Source organism: Camellia sinensis, chromosome 4, assembly GCF_055761805.1.
Source record: "Camellia sinensis isolate YWXY chromosome 4, ASM5576180v1, whole genome shotgun sequence".
Classification (NCBI taxonomy): Eukaryota; Viridiplantae; Streptophyta; class Magnoliopsida; order Ericales; family Theaceae; genus Camellia; species Camellia sinensis.
Genome location: NC_138964.1, coordinates 108,819,933 through 108,837,631, shown reverse-complemented (window position 1 = coordinate 108,837,631; position 17,699 = coordinate 108,819,933). Strand labels below are relative to the sequence as shown.

At 35.3% G+C, this 17,699-nt stretch overlaps 2 protein-coding genes across 2 annotated transcripts; both read left to right on the top strand.

Annotated features, from left to right (window-relative positions):
- The first annotated feature begins 422 nt into the window (after positions 1-422).
- On the top strand, positions 423-12,589 carry LOC145823959 (uncharacterized). Its single transcript, XM_082923534.1, has 4 exons — positions 423-455; positions 2,203-2,355; positions 2,624-2,761; positions 12,533-12,589. Exons 1-4 carry the CDS (start codon positions 423-425, stop codon positions 12,587-12,589), a joined length of 381 nt encoding a protein of 126 aa, XP_082779660.1.
- An 8-nt stretch (positions 12,590-12,597) lies between these two features.
- On the top strand, positions 12,598-13,597 carry LOC145789429 (uncharacterized). The gene is made up of 2 exons (XM_082865901.1): positions 12,598-13,335; positions 13,418-13,597. Exons 1-2 carry the CDS (start codon positions 12,598-12,600, stop codon positions 13,595-13,597), a joined length of 918 nt encoding a protein of 305 aa, XP_082722027.1.
- Positions 13,598-17,699: the final 4,102 nt, after the last annotated feature.

Below are 17,699 nucleotides of genomic sequence, written 5' to 3'. Positions count from 1 at the left end.
GTCCCATACAATTAGTAAAACCCTACACATTGAATTACTAGTGAACTCTTGATTTCACAACCTAACCCAAAATATAGTATGGATCTTACAAAATTTGATACACACACCCAACACTAATAACTGCATGGGGCTCATAGAAAACAAGACATGGACGTACCCAACAGTAAAATCCAACTCGTGTGAATTTCTGTAATCCATTATGTGATCAATTTATGTGCAAGTCTCCTTTACCTTTTTTGAATTGAGTTGAATTGGAGATGAAGCCCACTTCATTACCCAATAGATCAAGAGATCAAGTTTCCTCAAAAGATAGCAAACCTCTACATATAGGACTAAAGGGCGGAGGTTGCTTGATTGGAATAGTTCCAATTAGAAGAACTACTAAAGAAGATCTCACTAGAGAGAAACTTGCTTAAAAAATAATGACTCCTGCAGATGACACCGGTGGTGCTGATGTAAGTTATCCTAGTCAATCAAGATTATATAGCTTCACAATACTAGTTTTGCACTATTGCTTGTTTTCTATATTTGGTTTTATTTGTTTCTATGAATCACCTTTTTGAATGAGCTGCCAACGCACACATAAAACACTCTTAACCACATTTTTTGATCCTACAAATTGATTTTAGTCCTCATTTTTTTAAGCTATGTTTAGCCTCATCTTGTTGAAAGTTTTAGGCAAACTTTTGATAATAAATTTACTTGTAGACGTGATTGTTTACATCGCTTGAATCAGCACAACCAAAAACACTAAATATTAAATCTTATAGTTAGGGCACAATGCGTTTTTTGAATGAAAAGAGGGGGAAAAAATCAACAAAAAAAGTAAGATCATACATATGTGTGTGTGTGTGTGTGTGTGTGTGTGTGTTGGGTTTGGTTTCCCTCGTATGTGGAGGATGGCCTAAATATTTGGTAAAGCCCATATGAGTCTCAAGCCCACATGGAGAGATGAAAAATATTTGGGACCCCCTTTAGGGATGATCCCCACACCCCCAAAGTCATCCTAGCCCACCATGTATGTGTGGGGTCCGCATCATGAGTAGTCCAGATTTGTGGGGGTCATGTGGGGGTTTTGTAGGGGTAGGGGTCTCAATCACCACTCTAGAGAGATTATGGTAGCGTTTGGTTTACTTTTCAAAACTCAACTCTATTTTTAAATCATGATTAGAATGCAACTTGTTAACCAAACATATTTTTAAAATACAACTCAAAATTACTTTCAAAACTCCTCTTTTTATTTTTATTTTTATTATTAATCTATCACTTTTTCTCTCTCATTTCTCCTCTCTCCTCTCACATTCTCTCATATTCTATACATCAATCAATCAAAAAAAAAAAAAAAAAAAAAAAATAAATTACAAATCATTTCAAAACTCAAACCTAAACACATTTTCTTTTTTCAAATCATGATTCAAAAACTCAAAACTCAAAACATAACTCTACACTCAAATTATAATTCTAAAATTAAACCAAACGGATAATGTTTTTTGTTTGGTTTTTGGCCCGTGTGTGATGAAACAAAAACCCTCTCTACTACCCTTGAGAGAGAGTAGAGTACAACCACCAAACAAAGAGGAAAAAGGGGGCCAAGCAATTTTTTGATAAACTCTATCCAGTTTTGATCAAGCAGTTCAATCGGCAAGCATTTGTGGTCCGATTGAGCTGAAATTTGGTAGGCTAGTTCACACTCAAGGCTCTAAGATTTGAACGGTGGAGATCAGATTTGGAGCATTCTGACTTTGGTTTTCTAGCTCATGAACAGTACCTTGTTTTTGTGAGATCTTTCCTAAACTTTGTAACTAGTTTTTTGGTTGCGAGAAAAACTTATTTGTAGTTGTTCTTGATTGTTTGCCTCTAGTTCTAACCAGAGAGAACTCTTGTACACCCATTATTTTTTGATAGTGGAGATATTTGATAGACTACAGTCCCGTGATTTTTTCCTTCTCACAGTGGGAAGGTTTTCCATGTAAAAATTGCTCTTGCCTTTTATATATATATTGTGCTCTATTCAAATTGTTTCCTAATAGATTCACACAAAGAGGGAGAAAAATTACTTCTGCTATTTTGTGCTAAATTGGGGTATTTTGAATTGGCCTTTGGTTTCCCTCCCAACAATATGGATATGTACAGATTCTCACAGCGGAAAAGGTTAAAGGGAAAATATAAAAGTAACACATGTTTTGGACTTTTATTACCTAGTATGCCATAGTTGAGACAATAGATGGTCCAAACAAACACAGTGGAGCGTCAGCGGTGCTTACTGTACACCAACCAGATGTCGTGGGTAAACAATATAGTGCAGGGCGAATGATGATTCAAAATGGGCCTGATAGCTTACAAGTCGGGTGGAGGGTAAGTTGCTCTTCTTGCTTCTTGTAAATGTAACTTCTTACTTCTTTTACAAACAATTTTCAGAATTAAAAACTAGCTTCACATAGACAAAAGCATTTGTTTTTATTATGTTTTTGGTTTGTCTCAGGTGGATCCATCTCTGCTTGGTGACGCACGGACTCGACTATTCATAATGTAAGTATCACTGCTTTTGAGTGCATATTTCTTAATTGACTATATTTCTTAGTAGCTCTTACAATATATTCTTATATGTTTCTCTACCAAACAGGCAGGTCAATCTCATTGTTTCAATACAAATTGTCCGGGATTTGTGATTGTGGATACAGATATACCTCTTGGTTCAACAATTGGAAAGGTCTCTATACGTGGAGGGACATCGGTTGAGGTGGAAATCTACATCTTGCAGGTAAAATTTGAAAACTCTTAATATACATAAAGTCCACACCTAGACCACTGTATTGGAAGATCACAAGTTCCTAAGTCATGCTACCATTGTGTCAAATAATTATTACACCAATAATTATAAAACAAAAATCATAATTAAGTAATCAGTGGTAAAGAAATAGAATTTGTGTTCTTCTATCAATTATTCAATTTTGATATCCATGTAAAAATATATAGGACCTAGCTAATGGAAACTGGTGGCTTGGAGTTGCGAATACCAATTTTCTCTCTTTTAATGTTTTGTTTAGTTTGATACAAGTTATTTATGTTATCAAGTGATTGTAATATTATTATTCTCAACAATTTTTATAATTAATAATTTTTTTATGCATATCCAATTTTATTGTGAAATTTTGTGGCTTAATTATTGTTAACATCTACCTAGATGGCTTAACATCATGGCTTGTCACTATTAAGACATAATTTAAGATTAAGATGATTTATTTATCACACAAAATATATATAGTCTATATATGTCTAATGTGTTCTCCATCCTTCTCCTTATTTCTTTTGTCTATACATGAAATCTATCATCTTCCATTATTATTAGGGTAAATTATTAATAGATTTTAATAGTTAAATTTAATTCCCATCTATACTATATATTAAGAAAAATAAGGTTTTTAACTTTAAGAACTCTAAAAGCTTTAAAATTTTAATCCAATTATATTGATTTTTATTTATTTATTTATTTTTAAAAATCATTGGCTACTAAAAATTGAAATTTTAAGTTTAAAATTTAAAATTTTAATTAACGAAGAATTTATTCAATTCACATATCATTTAGGGGTTCAAATTTCAAAATACACATGATTTAAGGAATACTGAAAATTGAAATTCAAAGTTTAAAATTTAAAATTATAGTCAACAAAGAATTTATTGACTTCTATTATTTAGGGATTTAAATTTCAAAATACACATGATTTAAGGAATTGTTTTCCATAATAAAAATATATTATATATTTTACCTAGCTAATTAGCATGAATTTACTATTAACCAAAAAAAACTTACACAAGAAACATCTTTCACTGCTTTCAAAATAAAAGGAAGTTTACACAAGAAACATCTTCATCTCTACCAGAATAAATATTCTTTACACCTCTCTCTCTCTTAAAATGGTGATTTTTAAGATTTCATTGTTTAATTTTTTTTTTGGTGCCTTTTATTCAAGTTTAATCTCCACCCCCATCCGGCCTCTGTTAATAACGGAACAACAATAAACCAAGCACATATGTGAATATGACCATGAATGCCTCATTCAAATTCTAAAGTAATTACAAATAGTTGTTGGTCTCGGTGCTAAGATTATGTATGAGATTTTTTATATGTTTGTTATTTTTTAAGACATGTAATGGATCAATATATAATCTTTTAAATTGCTATGTTATTAAAAAAATTAGAATTTGTGATTGATTATACCTCTATCATATAGATTACAAATTAAAAAAAAAAAAGAATTGTACCTTTTATTGATTTTATATATGTAGTCCTTAAAAGCCAATAATTATATTTTTCATAATTTTCAATTTCAATTCTACTAAGTGAATATTTAATTTATCAATTAGTGTGTTTCTTAGATGTAGAGTATACTCTGATCCATATCTATATGTATACTATTTCCGAGCAAAAGAAACTTTTGATCTAAGAGACTCTAAGAATTTCAAAACATTAATATAAAATGTTAAAAGTTAAGAAATATAAGTGACATACAACTATTGGCGGATTAAACCATATCTATAATTTTAAATTTAAAAACAAAATATTTATACATAGAAAGTCAAATAAATAACTTTAATCATATCTAAGCCACATCTAATTTCATATTTGAAAATCCTTAAAAGGAAATTCTAAATTTAAATTTATTATATAATTTAAAATTATAAAAATATATACTTCAAAATATTATTCATTTTTTTAAAAAATATTTGAAACTAAAAAATAAATATAATTTAAAATTACTGACTTATCTGACCATATCTAATTTTCAAATTCTAATTCAATAAAAAAAAAATGGACATAAAATGTCAAAAAACAATCTTAGCTATATCTTTTTTTGTTAGATAGTAATATTTTTAGCTATGTCTAAACTATATTTAATTTTAAATTTAAAAAGAAAGTGCAAAGAAAATTTGAATTATACATAATTTTAAAATATTTAAATTATTTTTTAACTGTTAATCATAATTTATCAAATGGTCAATAATGTCAAGTAGGCATGTCATAATCTTATTGAAAAAATATTATATTGAATAGTTTTAAATTTTAAGTATTAACTTCAAATTAATAAATTTGATATAAAATTTCACTTGACTACCAAACAAAATATTCAAAAAATGAAAACAATGGTTTACATCTATTGTGAGTGCAACCCACGTCTTACTAACTTTAAATTAGCATACACTCACTTACCAGATAAATTTTTATGATCCATTGCATTTTTAGGCTAAAACATAGTTCATGAGTTAGCCCAATCTAACCTTTGATAATTTTTTTTAAGATTTAAATATACTTTAATACTGATATAATGGACATTAGTCAATTTGAATTGATTATTATAAAATATTCTACTTATCAATGATATAATTTATACATAAATATTTAAATTTATAATTATCAGACGTTTTTACAAATTAACTTATCAATTTTATAGATTAAGTGTAAGATTAAGACTAGAATATGACCTATAATTTAATGTGATTCTATCTTAGATAACTTTTTATTTTTTATTTTTTTTATACATAAATATAAATAACTATTCATTTCATAGTGTTAACATAAATATATAATTTTTTACTTAAGTTCAAAATTTTTAATAAATATGCATAAAATATGTTCATATGATTTATTATAAAAAAATAATTACAAATATTTATTTACCAATTTAATAAATAAATAGGTCAAATGATTCATAAGTTAGATATAGATCAAAACAATTTTTAATAATTAGATGAATGTCACATTAACATAAATATTGAGTCAACTAACTTCTAACAATTTTGAGTAGAAAATTTTTTAGGCTTTACAAAATAAGAAAAAATTAGTATATTAACAAATGTAATTTACTATTATCATATGGCAAATTAAAATTACAAAACATTTAAAATAAAATGTATTTATTTTTTATCATAAATATAACTTTTGTAATTTATTTTTGAATTTTTATTAATTAAATTATGACATGTATTTTTTATTAAGAATCTAGAACACAAAATTGTTGATATCAGAATAAAAACTCTTATGTGTAACTTTGATAAAAATAAATAAAATTTAATTGATTATGAATCATTTTACTACATATTTAGATAAATTTATATTATTATTTAAATTTAAAAACTAATTTTTAATTATTTATTTATACTTGTTCATACGTGTAATATGCTAAACAAAATGTGACAGTATGATTATGAGTTCTACAACAACAACAATATTGCTCTTCCTCTTAGCAAGAGGATTTCAAATTTTGATTTCACAAAATTTGGAGTTTTATACAAATTAAACATTCTAGGTTCCAGTTCCGAGGTCGTAAATGTCAGCCCCTCAATAAAGTTTCAAATTCCGGAATTACAATTACAATATTCAAACATTCAACAAAGTCTTATTTTCTTTTTTTTACAGAAAAGCAGTGAGCAACAATTAGCAGATCAAGATTCACACATACAAAAAAAAAAAAAAAAAAAAAAAAAAAAAAAAAAAAAAAAAAGGAAAAAGAAGGAAAAGAATGCTTACCCTCGGATTCATAGAAGAATGAAGAAGAATGGAAAGATGGGTAATGGCGGCTGAGGCCACACCGCGTGGGTTGAGAAGCCACGCGTGTAGGCCAGATCCGAGATAGGGAATCGGCGCCGGCCAAACACAGTGGTGGTTTGAAGACGCAAGAGCAAGAGCAATGACTTTACACAGTGGTGGTTTCAAGTGAAGTGTGTGTTCTTCAATCGGCAACAGGTTTTGCCATGGATTTGCAGGAAGACACAGCAACGTGGACCCTCATTATAGATGGATCATGGCGAGCGAAGGGATTGCGAGCAGGTGCGGCATGGATCTGTTTCGATGCTAATGGCGGCTGAGGCCACACCGCCACGCGCGTAGGCCAGATCCGAGATAGGGAATCGGCGCCGGCCAAACACAGTAGTGGCTTGAAGACGCAAGAGCAAGAGCAAGAGCAAGAGCAAGATGAAGCCAACAAAAATGATATTCTACAAGAAATGTCCAAACACAGTAGTGGCTTGAAGATGCAAGAGCGAGAGCAAGATGAAGCCAACAAAAATTTTATTTCTTTCTGCAAGAAATGTCCAAACACAGTAGTGGCTTGAAGACTGGCTTGAAGACGCAAGAGCAAGAGCAAGATGAAGCCAACAAAAATGATTATTTCTTTCTGCTAGAAATGTCCAAACACAGTAGTGGCTTGAAGACGCAAGAGCAAGAGCAAGAGGAAGATGAAGCCAACAAAAATGATTATTTCTTTCTGCTGGAAATGTATATACTAAATGATTTAAATTTTTTTTTTAACAAAATAATTTTTTTAAACTAATGTACTGATTTATTAGTAAGTTGGAGACTTTCCTAAATTGTGCATTTCGCAGGTGAGGTTGGTGTAGGAAATGTTTTCCTCAACATTGATTCATTAAATATGGCTCACCTACTTGATTGTGATATGTTGCCTTGTAGGAAAGGTCATGCACGGTTTGAATGATAAAATGATAAAATTATACAAATCTTTTTTTTAATTTAAGTAGGTGTTGGAAAAGTTGATCTATTGACTAAAAAAATTATCTCTTTTTTAAAATTTTATCTTTAGACGGTTAAATTTAAATAAAAATTTCAACTAAACACCATTAATTTTTTTTTAAAAAACCAATAAACTGAAAAATTAACTTATAAGTACCATCAAATAGAGCATATATATATATATATATATTATATAATATCATTTTATTTCACACACACATATATATATATATATATATATATATTTGTGAACTCTTATTATTTGATTAATTAGAATGAGATGACATGGAATGATTATTTCTTAGGCGTTCAAACATAGGGTTTAAATTGAACAAATAAAAAATTCAAGATTTATTTTGTTTTAAAGGTTTTTTTTTTTTTTTTTTTTGGGGGGGGGGGGGAGATAACTATATGCCTTTATTAGACTTTAATTATGCATTCGAATTCTCTAAAATAATTTTGGAGTTTTTTTTAAAGATGAATGGTACTTAATTATACAAAAATTGAAGATACAATAGTCAAAAGTTAAGGACATGTTTGATTAATAGAATTATAATATTGGATTGGGATGGTTAGTCTCTATGTACTCACAATCCCATTTTGATTGCAAATTTTATTAACTAGATTATATGTATGGCGAACATTCAATCCAACAAAATTGACAAAATTTTAATATTGAGAGAAGTTAGGAATCATAATTTCAAGTATGAAAGAAAAAAAATGAATACATAATAAATAATTATCTCTCTAATTTAATTTGATAATTAATCGCACACTAATTCATGAAATTATTAATCATTTCACTATTAATCGTGTTAATCAAATAAGACCTAAGAGTATAGCAACCATACAAATAATCACTATAACATTACTACTACTAAAAAAAAAAAATCCTCAAAAAAATCTCAACTTTTGGAGTTTTAGGCTAAACCCAACTTTTGGACTATTAATCAAATTCTACATTGTAGATTTGTCACAATTAACCCAATATTCTTACATAATTTTCAAATATTGTGTTATTATATAATCTTAAATATGGTGAATTTTCCATTATTAATGTGAAAAAAAGTTGTAGAAGTTCAAATAAATGGATTAAATTTCTAACTTCACTCATTATGCATAAATTTAAAATATGTTGCAATAATTAGTTGCTAATGTATGCACCCTTTTATCTTAGTATTAAGTATATATTACAGTTAGAAATTATTTTACTAATAATATTTGAAAATTAAAAATTCATTTTTTAAAGTTTTGAGTAGTCTTGTCTTTATAATAATGTAGTGGTGTCATTGTAACTTAATTATATATTAATAAAAAAATTATAATTATAATTATAATTATTAATATTTATAATATTTTTCATTTAGTTGCAAATATTTTTTTAACTGACACATGTCAGTGTAATTCTCAAAAAAAAAAAAAAAAACTTGTCATTAATTTTTATTTTATAAATGTAATGATGTGCTTTAAATTATTTCATCTGATTTTTTTTTTTTTTTTTTTTACCAACTCTAGTTTATTTCATTAATTTTTTTTTTCTTTACCAACTCTAGTTTGAAGACATTTGTTCAACCATTTTAGATAGGTCTTTCCTTTTTTATTTTTTATTTATGATTATTTAGAATTCACCTAAAGATAGTTGTGAGATTTTTTGTGTATCGTTTGTAATTGTTTGTAAACTCTTAGTTAATAGTAGAATCGGATTATCATCTCCTAGATGTACTGCACATTAAGGAAATCATGTAAAAAATTCTTGTATCGTTGATTTAATTTTTTGCGTGTTATTATTTTTTTATTTCCTTTGATTGATTTATAGTACTTGTAGGAAAATCATATTTTTCCCTAACGCATCCATGCAATCCGTTTTGTTGTTAATTTGATCTTGAACAATGTTGAAATGTACAAGTCTCTAATTATAAAGAATAAAGATTGGTAGCTCGAAGGATTTCGCCCTCGAATCCCCCTAAAGCCCAAAACGACGTCATTTTGGGCTTTAGGTTTTTTTTTTTTTTTTCCTTCTTTTTTTTCTTCCATTTTTGATTTGAAACCGACTGAGAAGAAGAGGGGAAGAGGAAGAGGGAGAGGGAGAGAGAGAGAGAAGAAGAAGAGGGGAAGAGGAGCAGCTGGTGGTGTAGCAGCTCCCCGCTATCGCGCCGTCGTCGCAGCTCCGGCCCGCCGTCGTCGCCTTGCCGCCAGCTCGCCGCAGCAGCAGCTCCAGCTCCAGCTCCGGCCGCCGTCCCGCCTCCGGCCCCGCCTCCTCCTCCCCTGTTATTAGGGCCCCCTCCAGTCCTCCTTCTCCTCCTCCTCCTCCTCCTTCCTCCTTCTCCTCTCCTCTCCCCTCCATCTTCCTCCTGATTTTTGCGTCTGAAAAAAAAAAAAAATACAAAAACGGCAACGTTTCCTATTCGGGGGATTCGAGCTACGTAGCTTTCGAGCTACGTAGCATGACTGAATTATAAATTATGATCATTGAAAAAAGGCCTGTGAAAATGCTTCATATTTTTCCCTAACACATCAATGCAATCCATTTTATTGTTAATTTGATCTTGAACAATGTTGAAATGTACAATTCTCCAATTATAAATTATGATCTTTGAAAAAGGGTTTGTGAAAATGCTTAAATAAATCCAATAATGATGAAAAAATATAGAATAGCAAGAGGTACAGTTAGTGAGACTAATAGCGAAACGTAATAACAAAAATTTTACTATTTTTTTCTTTTCCACTATTATTTCTTTTCATTTTGTTATTTTTTTTTCCTCCCAAAGTCCAACTAACAAATTAATTTTGTTTGTTTGTTTGTTTGTGTTTTAGGGTTTAGGGTTTTAATATCTGTGTGAGTGATTTTCCGACCACACTGCCCGCTTAGTAATAAACTGGAGAGCACCGGTAGAATAGATGGCTTTAGCTAACCTGTAACAGAAAGAAAAGGCTCCGACGGTGGTTCTTCTACTCAGGGGCACTCTGACGATCAAGTCAGTATATCTCTCAAAGATAATCAAGTGCTAAACTTATTGCTCAAAACATAAATTGCATACCTTAGACCCACGGGGGTGCTTCTCTTTTATAATTAACTCAATCCAAGTCCTACTAGAAGCATGACTTCTATGGACTCCAATTCTGTGCTTACATGGATTCCTCAAAAGATAAAGATAAACTCCCTAAGAGCTTTATCCTTATCTTGGCTAAGTCTCCTCTTTGTCCTAGGACTCTTGTCCTTTATCCGCTTATCTCAGATTCTGATATTTTCGGAGATAACCTCGGCAACTTCGAGATCACCTCGGCGTAACTACCATGACACGTGGCACCTCGGCTGACACGTCGGCGTCACCATGCCACGTGTTGGTACTCAGAAAATATATCCCCACAACTGCCCCTAGGTTCTATTACCTCGGCATTCTAAGGTGATGGAACCTATAGCGTTCCTCTTTTCAGTACGTCGGCGTAAGAACTCCTCGGCCGTGATCATTCACGTTAGGCCGACATGCCTCCATCAAAGAACAAAAACTCAAACGAACTCCCCCACGCGCATGAGTTGTCATGCATCTCTTCTCAACCGTTATCCTTACATGTTCTATCTTCATTGGCTCGTGTCTGTGATGCGCTTGTAAGCCGTCTTTCATCCGTCTGCGCCGTCTGACGCGTACGTTCCTCCAGGCGCAATAAATGCCCTGTTTTGCCGCCGTTTTAAGTTTTTGATAAAACTTTTCTTTCCTTCTTCACCTCTTTATTTTTGCACTCGATTTTCTGGCTTTCTCTCTCTCTTAAACTTTCTCATATCCGCCATTGCTCTAGCTCCAAGCTCTGCAACCGTCTTCATTCTTCCATTCCAGCGAAGCTTTCGCCATTCCGTCGTGTCTGCAACCATGCCTTACCTCGGCGTCTTTCATTCCGGCTTCATTTGTTCTGGTAAGCCTTTGTTCCTCTTATTCCCAATTGCTTCTATGTGCTTTCATTTACTTACTGCCATTATTGCTCTGTTTCAAACCTTTTGATTTGCTGAACTATTCATCTGGATGTGTCTATTCATGATTTCAATCATATCTTGAACACTTGCATGGTTTCAACACTTTTCTTGCCACTGTTCTTGACCATTTACTTCTGTATTTCCTTTGCTTTTGAGAACCACACCTCTGTTCTTTGTTTCTGAAACGTCGTTCTTTGTTTCTTGTTTTCTGTTTTTCCTTTCCAGATCTCTGCTTTTAATTCTTTCTTTCAATCTTTGCCCTCATAGATTTAGGTTTGGGATTTGTCTATAGAACCCTCAATTTTTAGGAAAAACTGAAACAATCCTTCCCAGCATATACCTAGGGTTTCGCCGAGGTCCCGATAACCCTTTAAGAGCACCTTCTTTCTGAAACCTAGCCCTCTGTCCTTAGGCCGACGTTATGGGTATGTGGAGACATAGGGTAGATACCCCGACCAAACTTGAGTACTTTAGACAAGAGTTCTCCGTCCCTGCCGATGTCCATCTGAGACTGGCTGGGGATGATGACTCCATCATGCCTACCGAAAACACCATGCCTCTCCCTATTGTAGCCTTTACTGAGTGTGGACTTCGGCTTCCACTTAACATTCTTTTTCGCGAGATTCTGCATTATTATAAGTTGAACCCTATGCAACTTGCCATAAACTCTTATCGAGTGATTTTTGGTATCATCGCCTTAGCCAGACAAGAAAATGTTAGAATCACCCTAGCCGACATACAGTATTGTTACACCATGTGCCCCCTTAACCTGAAGGAAAAAGGTTACATCTACTACCTCAAGCCGAGGTCTACTGAATTCAAAATTGTAGCCGACCTTCCAGACTCCAACAAGGGGGCTGGAGATGATTATGTTATCGCTTCGGGAAATTGGGAGTTTGGTGCAGACGAGGATGCCCATCTCTACCCTCTTCCCCGATCAATTAAAGAGGGCAAGGGTAAGAGCCCAGTGTCAATACTTAGTTGTTTCTATTCAAGTCTTCAATAATTTATCTGTTTCTAATGTCTGTTTCTTCTTGCAGACGTTCGTAAGCCAGCGAAAGACTTCCGCCAATTCTATGTTCCCAGCAAGGACCTGAAAAAGCTCATGGACTTGCCTGTCCACAAAAGAAAAGCACCTCTACTCCTAAACTTCATTCCCACATACAAATCGATTCTGCCCGACGTCCCGAAAAGAAAGAAGAAAAGCCTTTCTCCCTCTACTGCCACAACTCAAACCGCCTCTTCATCACGAACAGATCAAGGGTCAACCTCTGATCCAGTCGATCAACCATCAACTTCAGCCCCATACTTAGTCCCAATACCAGAAAGGAAACGTCGGCGTCGACTCGTCAAAACTGCTGAGATGGGTCGCCCGAAGCCTGTTGCCCAAGATCTCCTAGCCGACCTTCCTACGGATGTTGACGCTCAACCAACCCAATCCATGCCCCCATCAAAGCCAAAAAGAACCAAAAAAGCTCAGCCCAAGACCAAAGCCACTGTAGTTGAGACTGAAGATACTCTGCCAATTTCACAATCGGCTGGGAATGAGAAGACCGCTTCTATTTCCACAAAAAGGTGGGCTGAAACAAAGCCAGCAGAATCTTCAAAGTCAAAGAAAGCGAGGTCGTCCTCTGCAACGGCTACGGGGTCCAAAAATCACGACGTCTCCTGGGCCCCAAAGTTTACTTTGGAGGACAGGCCAATCATGTCTAGTGAAAGCGCCGACGACATTAACGTCGGTATCGCCCTCAGCACCGCTCTTCTCCTTCCAGGGGACCTGGAGCGAAATGCTGAGTATAGTGAGTATGAGAACTACGCTTTAATGCTCCAGCACTCCGTTCAAGTAAGTGTTCCTGCTTTGAACTTTTGACTTTTCTTTCTGTTTCATATTTAAAATATTTTCTAACACTTATATTTTCTTTCAGGCCATCCAGCATGCCCATTCGTTTTCAATGCAATCTTTTGAAAATCGGCAAAGATTGGCCGACATGAAGAGGGAGGTTTCTGCCCTGAAAAAGGAGAACAAAACTCTTGAATCAAAGATGAAAAAGCTGGAAGATCAGGCCGAGGTTGCCACTAAGGCCCAACAGAACGGAGTCTGCTGAGGCTATCAGAAAAGTTGCTGAGGCCGAAAAGAGAGAGGCCGAGGTCAAAAAGGCCCAAGCTGAAAAAGAGCTTCAGAAGGTTCTGGTAACCAAAGAAGCCGAAATCAAGGAAGCTGATGAGAAGGCTTACGCCCAGGGCATGGCCGACGTCACTGAGGAATACAAACTTCAAGTCAGGCAGGCATGCAACAGGGGCTTCTCCCTTGGTTGGATGGCCCTTGCCAAGAAGCTTAACATTCCTGACGATTCGCTACTGCGCAAAGCCGACGCTATTCCTCTGCCGTTCCCCCCACCTCCTCCATCAAGTCAACCTGAAGGAGAGTCTGAATCTGAGTCTGAAGGTGAGGAGGAAGGTGAGGACGAGGCTTTAGTAAGGAAGTCCAATGAGGCTGGTGAGATCAAGTCTCCTCCTCAGGATGATCAAGTCCTAGACTTGACTCATGAGGAGGATGAGGAGGTTATCAAGGAGGCCACTCCTGAGCAAGCGTCATCTGATGTTCCTCCAGTTGGTAAGAGCGTTGATGAAACACTTGCCGAGATCGACGCAGATAAGGAAGCCGAGGTATCTCTCCAGGAGACTTCTGAGGTTCAGATCCAGCCAGTTGCTGATGCTGAAAAGTCTTAATTTTCATATCTTTTCTTTTGCACCCTTGTATTTTGTTTTGTTTTCTGGATAATGTAAGCTTCCTTTCATGGCCGATGTGCCTTTCTTTGTACATAACTGCAACTGTTTTTCTATGGATGCTTCAATCTTTTAATTTCTCTTCATTTGCTTCTGCATGGTTCTGTACTTAGAATATTTTGCATGCCTTTTATATTTTGCCACCTTTGCGCAATCTTCTCAGGGTTACATATCTCGGGTGTAATAACTACAAGCTTTACTTCGGCAAGATACTGACCTGCAAACTTTTCATAAATTTGAACAAGTGTAAAACATATACTATTCAATGTCAACTTTGCGAACGTTTCTTAATGTTTCAATCAAGTGTTTATACAGTGATCTTAGTCTAACCTACTTGTAAATTGCTACAAATTTCAACAAGTGTTATCATATACTGAAAACTTTTCTCAAGTTATAACAAGTGTTTAAGCAATGATCTACTTGTAAATTGCTACAAATTTCAACAAGTGTTTAAACAATATACTTAGCTTTTACTCAACCTGTAAATCGTTGCAAATTTCAACATATGATCACTTGTCGGCTTAACATTATCTTGTAAATTGCTACAAATTTCAACAAGTGTTAAGCATCTTCTTTGGTTCGGACCAACCTGTAGATTGCTACAAGTGTGCAAACTATAACCTCGGCTTCATTTCGACTTGTAAATTGCTACAAATTTCAACAAGTGAAGAGAAACAGTAAACTCGGCTTAACTTCAACTTGTAAATTGCTATAAATTTCAACAAGTGAAGATAAGGAACCAGCTTAACTTCAACTTGTAAATTGCTACAAATTTCAACAAGTGAAGATAAGGAACCAGCTTAACTTCAACTTGTAAATTGCTACAAATTTCAACAAGTGAAGATAAGGAATAATCTCGGCTTAACCCCAACTTGTAAATTGTTACAAATTTCAACAAGTGAAGATAAGGAACCATCTTAACTTCAACTTGTAAATTGCTACAAATTTCAACAAGTGAAGATAAGGAACCAGCTTAACTTCAACTTGTAAATTGCTACAAATTTCAACAAGTGAATTAAGTGTCTCTGTCTTCTCTCTGCCCCCAATGTGAACCTAAGTTCCACTTGGGTTCTCATTATTCATGTCTAACATTGTGTATCTTTTATCAATCATATGTGTTTGAAGAATTCAGAAAAGATTTTACTGATGACATCGGCCAAAGATAATGGACATCTAATGATAGAAAAATTTCAGATTACAAGTGTTCCAAGGTCTTGGTAATGCTTTGCCCTCATTGTCTTCAAGCCGATAAGCTCCATTGCCTAATACCGAAGTAATTCTGTAGGGTCCTTCCCAGTTTGGGCCAAGCTTGCCTTCTCTGGGATCCTTCTTGTTGCCGACGACTTTTCTCAGGACTAGGTCGCCGACTTGAATATCTCTTGGATTGACCTTTTTGTTATAAGCTCTGGCAAGCTGTTGCTGGTATACTGCGAGCTGAATTGCATCTTTCTCTCTTCGTTCTTCTAAAAGATCCAGATCTCGGGCTAAGAGTATGTCATTGGTGCCATTCTTTACTCCCTGGGTTCTGATCCCTGGGATGCCGATCTCCAATGGGATGACTGCTTCTGTGCCATAAGCCATGGCAAAGGGGGATTCCCCTGTTGATCTTCTCGGCGTAGTCCGATATGCCCAAAGTACGTTGGGCAACTCGTCTACCCACTTTCCTTTTGCTGCCTGCAGCCTCTTTTTTAATCCATCTAAAATTACTTTGTTGGATGCTTCTGCTTGCCCATTACTTTGGGGAAAACTTAGTGTTGAAAAGTAATTCTTGATCTTGAATTTCGCACAAAAGTTCTTGATGAGTTTGCTGTCAAACTGTGTTCCGTTGTCGGCAATTATTGCTCTTGGAATCCCAAATCTGGTGATGATGTTTCTCCATATAAAGCTCTTGACGTCCACATCTTGGATTTTGGCAAGGGGTTCTGCCTCTATCCACTTCGTAAAGTAATCTGTTGCTACCAGCAAGTATTTTCTCTGCCCAGTTGCCTGGGGGAGTTGCCCCACAAGATCCATGCCCCATTGGGCAAACGACCAAGGGCTGGATACTGGGTTCAGGTCAGCGGCTGGCTGATGTATCAATGGTGCAAACCTTTGGCATTGTTCACACTTCTTCACGTAGGTTTCAGCATCCTTTTGCATGTAGGGCCACCAATACCCCTGGGTAATGGCCCTGTGGGCTAATGATCTGCCCCCGGCGTGGCTTCCACAAATCCCTTCATGAATCTCGTATAGAAAATCTTCAACTTGCAAAGGGTGTACGCACCTTAAGAGGGGTCCAGTGAAGGACCTTCTGTAGAGATGGCCCTCTGCTGTCAGACTGAATATGGCCAACTTCAATCTGATTTTATGTGCTTCCTTATGATCTTCTGGCAGCTTTCCCTCTTTTAGGAATGCAACGATTGCATCCATCCAGCTTGGTCCCAAGTCCACGCACATTACTTCTTGCTTTGTGCTCTGTGGTTTTATGCTCGGGCCCGATATGTATTCAATCATAATTGTCCTTGTTTTTCCAGTCTGCATTGAACTTGCCAGGTTAGACAACGCGTCAGCGTGGGTGTTGTCATCTCGGCTAACTTGGAGTAGTCGGGAGTTTTGAAATAGGGCTGCCAATCTGATGACCTCTTTTGCATATGTCGATATCCTTTCGTTCCTGGCAGCAAATTCTCCTGTTGACTGGTTAACAATAAGCTGTGAATCACAAAAAACTATTACCTAATCTGCTTCTGCTGCTGCTGCCAGTTTTAGCCCTGCAATTAATGCTTCATATTCCGCTTCATTGTTTGAGGCCTTGAACCCCAGATGGATGGACTGTTCTATTATTTCTCCATCTGGAGATATCAGCAGTACTCCTGCCCCCGCTCCTTGTTGGTTCAAACTTCGATCAACAAACAGTCTGAATGAATCGCCGATGTAGATGCTGCAGGGTCTGAATTTTTCCTTCCTTTGCTCTTTTGCCTTTGGCTGGGATTCGCCTTGCTTGCTGGGACAATGCTCATCCTGGCTCAACGGAGCCCGATGTTCGACGGTTTCAGGTGTGAATTCTGCCACGAAGTCGGCTAGAACTTGGCCCTTTATTGCTATTCTCGGCCTGAACTCCAGGTCATACTGGCCCAGGGCTACTGCCCATCTTGCTATCCTTCCTGTTAAGTCTCCTTATTGCAACAAGGACTTCAGTGGGTGCTCTGTTAGGACCACAATCTTGTGCCCCTGAAAGTAATGGTTCAACTTCTTTGAGGCCATTACTAAGGCTAGCATTAATTTCTCTAGTGGTAGATACCTTGTTTCTGCATCGGCCAAGGTTTTGCTTACATAATAAACAGCCTTTTGCTCCCATTTTTCCTCTCAGATTAGCACTGCACTGACTGCGTGTTCTGAAACTGCCAAGTACAAAAACAGTTCTTCCCTTGGTTCTGGATTGGA